We start from the raw sequence: 7,586 nt of genomic DNA, 5'->3' as shown, positions 1-7,586 counted from the left end.
GGGTTGCTTTGTAAAGGATGTTGACTGAGCTCCCATTATCTATGAGAACTCAGTGAACCCTTTTATTGGCCAACTGAAGAGTAATGACCAGTGGATCATGATGAGGGAACTGAACATGAGAGGCGTCTTCCTCGGTGAATGTTATTGGCTGTGTTTCAATCCTCTGGCTTTTTGGTGCCCTAGGTTCGGGTTCATAAGGAGACCCGTCCCCTGTCTTCAACTCGTTAACATACCTCTTTTGGGCATTCCTGCCCCCTCCTGCGATGTGAGGCCCTCCCGAGATGGTTATTACATCCTCTCCATCAATCGGCGGGGGCCTGTCCTCTTCCCGAGCTCAGGAGTTATTGTTTTGAGTGGTCGGAGGCGCGGCTGCTCTCTGGCTCATGGCTGCCTGACCAGTACTCTGGTTTTTGACATAATGCCGGAAGTAACCTCTCGAGATCAACCCTTCGATCTTGTCCTTCAGTTGCCGACATTCATCGGTTGTATGTCCGGTGTCTCTGTGGAACCGACAATATTTACTGGAATCCCTCTTAGATTTTTGATTTCTCATCGGGTCCAGACGCCTAAAGGGGACCTGGTTTTCATTAGCCAGATATATGTTCTCCTGAGACTCATTGAGCTCGGTGTATACCTTATACACGGAGAAATACCTCTCCCCTTTCTTTTTCTTTCCTCCCTCAGCTTCGGGGTTACTTCCTTCGTTCTTTTTCCTCTTGGAGGGGTTCTCCGAGGCAGGCTTTGGTGCTTCTGGGTCCACCGAGGTTGAGGCAGAGTTGATGTTTATCGTTGTAGTTTCGGACTAGGAGGTCGCTTTGAGCGTCGACCTCGCTTCCTCTACATTGACAAACCTCTGCGCTCGTCTGTTAAACTCGTTTATTGACCTTACCGATTTCCCTTGCATGTCTTCCCAAAGGGCACTTCCTGGTAATACGCCAGCTCAGATAGCCATTAGGTGCCCACTGTCATCCACGTCCCGAGCTCGGGCTACTTCCAGATTAAATCTTGTTAAATAACTCTTCAATGTTTCGCCCGGTTGCTGCCGGACGTTAGTTAAGGTGGATGCTTCTGGTCTGACCCCTACCATTGCTCTGAACTGCTTCTTAAATTCTTTAGACAACTGCTTCCATGAGGTTATTGAGTGTCTCTTATACTTTTCGAACCAACTTTTGGCAGGTCCTGCCAATGATGTTGGAAACAACATGCACCTGAGCTCGTAACCCATGTTATTGGCTCTCATTATTGTGTTGAACGTGCTCAGGTGACTACATGGGTCGGTCTTTCCTTCAAACGTAGGGATGTGAGGAATCCAAAACCCTTGAGGAAATTGAGTGTCAGAAATATGGGGAGCAAACGGCTCGAGCTCCTCATCAGAGACTTCATATCGACCATTTCCTCGTTCATTTTTTAAAAGCCTAAAGGCCCTTTCGAGCTTATCGATTCTTTCTTGGACCGGGTCAGTAGGAAGTGCTGTCTGGAATTGACTATCATTGATAGTGATTCCAGGCTTGCGTCTTCGCAAGGGATCTCTACGCTTATTCAAGCAATCCCTCAGGTCTGGATTTGTTTGATCTCCATTCCCCCGACTCTGATTCAGATGATTTCGCAGGTCGGGACGATTCTTGCGACTTCCAGTATTCTTACGACCTTGGTCGTGTTTACTGACTGACCTGGTCTCTCCGGACTCGTCACTGGTGAAACTCATTGCTCGGTTATTTCGCGATGGATTCTTTCCACGTCGCCTCGTCTCCGCAGTGCGAGACCGAGACGTCTGACTTCTCTCAGATGGAGCGCCTCTCCGCTCCTGGAAAGTCTCTCTGTTTCCTTGTCTTTCCCTCGCATGCCCTTGATCCTGATCTCGAACAGGTTGAGCATTTCTGTGTGGGGGCGAAGGATATCTTATGGGTGACGGAGGGAACCGTATAGGCGACGGTGGCTGCCACCCTTGTCGCGGCCTAGAGGGTCCGGAATTTGCCCGAGATGGGTCAGTCGCATTCGGTGCGCTCCCAGGTACCTGAGTTCGAGCCTCTGTAGGGGTTCAGTTATTCTCAGCTACTGCAGGCACTTCTACAGGCGGGTTAGGCGGGACCCGAGCTCGGGTATTCCTCTGGGGCCTAGGTGGAGCGGATGGCTCTGCTGGTGCCGGAGGTTGAGTCGGCCTCCTTGTGGCAGCATCCTTTCGTGGACGCCCGCGGGGCCTTCGGGGAGGAACATGTACGTCCCTTGGAGGAGGGACTTGGTTTTCGCACGGAGGCGGGGGTTGAGCCGCCTGCGCCTCTGCGGCTATCCTTGTCAACTCCTCATTCCGTTTGTTAGCTTCTGCCAACAGCTGCTTCAGTTGTCGGTTTTCAAGTTCCACAATAGGAACGTACCGCTCAGGATTGTAGTACATATCCTCATCTCTTGGTGGAGGAGGTGGTCCTTGGGAATCAGAGGACCCACTTCTTTCTTCAACATCCGGGTTCTCCATTGGTTGTTTTCCAGGACGTCTTGGGTAATTTTCCTCAGGTGTGTTCTGATTGTTTGTGGCCATGATTTTCTCAGGGATGAATGCTTAAGGCTCTCAATGAAAGCACCAAACTGTTGACGCCGTTTTTCGTCAAACAGTGAAAGAAGAGCACATAAACAATAATTGATAATGTCCAATTGAAATAAGACAATACAAACACACGATTTTTACGTGGTTCAGCAGTTAAATCTGCCTAGTCCACGAGTCTCTGTTATCAATACTCAAGATTATCTCTGAGAATTCTTCAGCATGAATTCTTCAGAGTTTTCTCTCAAGGATTAGAATTTCGGTCCTTTACAATGGTGCATGGCCTCTCTATTTATAGAGAAGATCGAAGAATACTATCCCACATATTTTGGGTAATTACTCTTTTTGTGTAAATCAAATAATTGACTTTAAATGCCTATAATCAGATATAAAAGGAAACGTCCCCTGAAGACCAGGGGACGTATAACTGACTAAATAATATCCCACGATCCTAGGGGATTTACAATAATAAATGAGGATTACATCTCGTATTTACAACACTTATAGATATTCAAGGTAGTCATCACGTATCTCTAAGGCTTTAGCCTCCCAGGTTTCCTGTCATCTTTGGAGCTAGAGATATCTCCCGAGGTCACACGGCTTTCGAGGTCGTATTTGCGTCGAGCTCGGGACCCCTGATCCGAGGTCATCCCAGAAGATGAATGCTTCCCCAAAGCTGCCTTTCGAGATCATGAACACTCCGAGGTCACCATATTCGAGGTTGTCTATGTCCTGCAGGCTCGATATTTAATCCTGGAACATATTTCCAACCTTATGAGTCCACTTGTTTGCGAATCCAACTTTTGAGATCATATTTAACATAGCTCGAAATCTGGGTGTAACACAGAGCATAAGAATGCCCTGCTCAAAGCAAAAAAACTGAGTAAATTTATTCACAACCACCCATGGGTACTGAGCTTGACAAGAAAATTTGCTAAAAGGGACATTCTAAGACCAGCTGCCACAAGATTTGCAACTGCATTTTTAACATTGCAAAGCATTTATCAAGTGAAGCAACCTTTAGAAGCTATGTTTACTTCTGAAGAGTGGGCAATTTGTGCTTGGGCATCAAAACCAGAAGGGAAAGAGGCAAGGAAAATAGTTTTAAAGGTCAAGAATTTTTGGCCAAGTGTGGTTTATGCTATTAAGACCACAAAACCTTTGGTTGAAGTGTTGAGATTAGTTGATGCTGATAAAGAACCTGCTATGGGTTTTCTCTATAATGTCATGGATTTAGCTAAGGAAAAGATAGCTCATAACTTAGGTGGAGAAGAAAAAGATTACAAAGAGATATGGGATATCATAGATGACAAATGGGAATCTCAGTTGCATCGATATTTGCATGCTGCCGCATACTTTTTGAATCCCCGTTGTCAATATGCACCAGGATCTTCCAATCATCCAGAGGTCAAGTTGGGTTTGTTCCATTGTATGGACAAGCTTATACCAAACCCTGAAGAAAGAGAGAAAGCTGACCTCCAATGTAGCATTTTTCGCAACAAGGAAGGGTTCTTTGGATTCACCCAAGCCAAACAAACATTTGAAAAACGATCTCCTGGTAATTAAATTTTATAAGTCTTAACTCTATTTCTAGTCTTTATAAGTTTATTATATTTTTGTAGTATGTATAGTATACTTAATTGTTTTTTATAATCTAGAATTTTTAGTGGAATGGTGGATTCAATTCGGGGATGGCACTCCAGAGTTACAAAAGTTTGCAATTAAAGTATTGGGTCTTACTTGCTCATCATCGGGATGTGAGCAAAATTGGAGCACTTTCAATCAAGTTCATACAAAAAGAATAAATCGGTTGACTACTCTAAAAATGCATTCTTTGGTGTATATCATGTTTAACAAAAGATTGAAGGATAGACATTTGAAGTTGAAATCTCTATCAAAGGAGGATGATGGTTTGGTGATTGATGAAGAGATGCCATCAGATGATGAATGGGTCGTTGATGAAGATGGAAATTTTGAAGACATACAAAGGCCAAATGATGAGGACCTTGGAGTTGATAGAGGAACAGGATCAATGTAACGACCCAAATTCGCTATTAAGGCTTAAGGGCCTTGATTAGTGTGCCAGGAGGGCAGGTTGGGATTTATGTGTGATTTTATGAGTTAAATGCATGGTTATGATTTAAAGCATGTTATTTGGCTATTTGTTTAACTGAGATGCATGGCTATGTTTACTAGTATGCATGTAGGCCCGGATCGTGTTAGAAGGGCGTAATTGTATATTTGGCCATGTTGGGCATAACTGTATTTATATGTGATAATTGTATTCTGTGAATTGTACCACGTGGGTATGGTTTTATTATTGTGATGCACGTGCCGAGACGGTCCTAGAGAGCTAGTTAACTTAAGAGTCACAACGGGATTTCTATACCCGGCTCGGGAGGAGCCTAGGGGTACCTCGGGAATTTTATGGCTAAGTTGAGATTTAGCGGGTAATGGTTATTGGAGATTTAGTAACCTAGGTAACCATTAGTTACTGCTGTGGGTAACAAGTGTTAAGGTAAAAAGTGATAGAATTGAAATGAAGTGTAAAGACTTAAGTGCCCTTGAAGGTTTAGTTAGGAGGATTAGTAGGAAAGGGTAAAATGGTCTTTGGGCAAGGGTTATAGACAAAATTCAGCTGGGATTTAGGTGGGTTCGGTTTGGGCATTTATGTCACTTGAGGCTTGATAGAAATTGAAGAGAAGAAAGAGAAGGAGAAAGAAGTTAGGGCAAGAACAAGAAGAGAAGGAGAAGTGGGAGTCTAGGAGGAGATCAAGGACTTTTTGTGGGTTCTCCATTTGAGGTAAGGGTTTTATACACATCTAAGTTTTGATTTCCGTTTTGATTTGTAAAATCTAGAGCTTGAGTTAGTGTGTTTGAGTTTTTGGTGTGAGTTGCTGAAAATAGGAATCAAGGGGTGGATTCTTGAGTGTGTTGATGTTTTGGTCTTGTATCTAGTGCCTATAGGTTGTTAGGTTGTTCATATGAAGTTTGAAATTGATTTTGGGGTTTGGGTATTGGTTTGGTTTGATTTGGGAAGGTTTTAGCTCGGTGGAAACGCAAGAGAAAACCCTGTTTTCTGGGTTCGCGAAGGAGCGCCGCGGCCCTGTTCTTGGGCGCCGCGGCGCGAGGCTATGTCCAGGCGAGGGTGGCTTTCTGTCTTGCTGGGCGCCGTGGCTATAGGGCAGCGCCGCTGCGCTAGGCCATTTTCAGGGGTTGGAAATTTGCATTTTTGAGCTTTTGCTCCGGGGGTTCGGGGGGTGTTTCCGATGAATTGTTTTAGGGATTTAGGAGTCCCGAGAGTGTGGGATTGGTCCCGGGAAGCGGTCTTTGATTTGATTAGTGATGAGGGATGTTTCTTGTGTGTTGTGACTAGGTTATTGGAGAGGCTCGTGCTAGGGGACCGTGCTCGCGGCGTGAGTGCATCAGGAGGCTCGGAATACAGGTAAGAAAACTATAACACCCGTAGGAGAGGGCATGGGCCCGTAGTATGATTGCGGGGCACGGCCCTATGTTGCATGTTGCATGATGAGATGATTGCAGGGCACGGCCCTATATTGCATTATGTGTTAGGGTGTAGACTTAATTGAATTAATACTTGTTGGAATGTTGTTGTGTTATACTATATGTGTGATTATAGTAAATTGTACGGCAAGGGCCGAGAACGGCGTAGGCCGGGTACGGCAGCGGAGCCGGAAGTAACACCTAGCACATGGGATGCTTATATTCAGGGTGGGACCCAAGGGATACATGAGTTATCCTCGCGGTGAGAACCGAAACCCCAGGCTTTGGTAAGGCCTCGGGGGCGGCACGGCCGTACTTGTTTATTATGATGGCTTTCCTATTTATCAGTGAATTATGCCAATGATATTATTATTTGCATATGTTATGTTCTGCATGAGTTTTCTTGCTGGGCTTCGGCTCACGGGTGCTCTGTGTTGCAGGTAGGGGCAATGGCTGAGTCAACCAACCTTGAGTACGGAGAGCGTGAAGCGACGCGTACATGTTTGGCCTGCCCGACTGCTTTGGTTGGGGGTTTATTTGAAAATGGCTGTAATAATCTATGATTTTATGATTTATCAACTGTAAACTTATTTCAAGATGTAAATAGTTTTCAAACCTTATTTTGGGATGCCAAATGTTTAATACTAGCAGTTTTAAATGAAACGACGCATTTTCTAAGATTACAGCCTTACATTTTAATTAGTCACACTTTTGTCTCAAAACCTCGGTTAACGAGTTCATTGCACACTGTTTTGTCTTAAAAATCACTTAGTAACGGCTCTAAGGAAGTAGGGCGTTACAATCAAGTTCTAGAGGTGGTTCGTAAACTCTACTCTGTGTGTTTAATTTAGCAGCCTATGATAATTAGTTGTTGACTTATTTTTTATTATTTTTCTATTTTAGTGAAAAGGAAGAGGGTAGTAGACTTGGATGAAGATGAATGGGAGGATATTGGTGGTGATAATGAAGAGGGTGGTGGTGATGAGAGGAATATACAATATGACGATTCTTCAAGCGATGATGAGTTGGAGTTGAACGATGATTTCTAAATCACCTTCATCATTTACTACTCAAGTTTGTTCTAGGATAGTTTAATCTAGCATTCTAGTTCTAGAAACAAAACTTTTATCTTTAAATTATAATTTTATCCAAGTTTATGTTTGAGTTGTATGACACATTTTATGGTATGCTAAACTTTTATGAGACATTGAGTGTTTTATTTTATGATTTATAATTTCTAATTATTAACTATATATTTTTAGGTATCTAAAATATTTTTTTTTAATTAAAAATTTGAGGCTTACGCCTCAATACGCCTCAAGGCTTACGTTTCGCTTCACAAAACAAAAACGCCTCGAGGCTTAAAAACGCCTTTTCAAACTTTGCCTCAAACCTCTTCTTTCAACTATAAGTAGTGTTGAAACTGAGATGAAACTAAGCTTGTAAATTGCAGTAACTTTTTTCGTGTGATCTAACAAAGAAGAATAATTAATATATGCAGAGATTATACTGACACAATTATATAAAATGGTAAGGATTATGCATT

At 43.4% G+C, this 7,586-nt stretch overlaps 1 protein-coding gene across 1 annotated transcript; it reads left to right on the top strand.

Annotated features, from left to right (window-relative positions):
• The first annotated feature begins 3,565 nt into the window (after positions 1–3,565).
• LOC133832536 (uncharacterized) lies at positions 3,566–7,089 on the top strand. The gene is made up of 3 exons (XM_062262866.1): positions 3,566–4,094; positions 4,195–4,570; positions 6,951–7,089. The coding sequence occupies exons 1-3, from the start codon at positions 3,566–3,568 to the stop codon at positions 7,087–7,089; spliced, it is 1,044 nt and encodes a 347-aa protein (XP_062118850.1).
• The last annotated feature ends 497 nt before the right edge of the window (positions 7,090–7,586 follow it).

The sequence above is a fragment of the Humulus lupulus genome, chromosome 4, assembly GCF_963169125.1.
Source record: "Humulus lupulus chromosome 4, drHumLupu1.1, whole genome shotgun sequence".
Classification (NCBI taxonomy): Eukaryota; Viridiplantae; Streptophyta; class Magnoliopsida; order Rosales; family Cannabaceae; genus Humulus; species Humulus lupulus.
The sequence above is the reverse complement of the archived record's forward strand: the minus strand, read 5'-3'. Positions and strand labels throughout refer to the sequence as shown.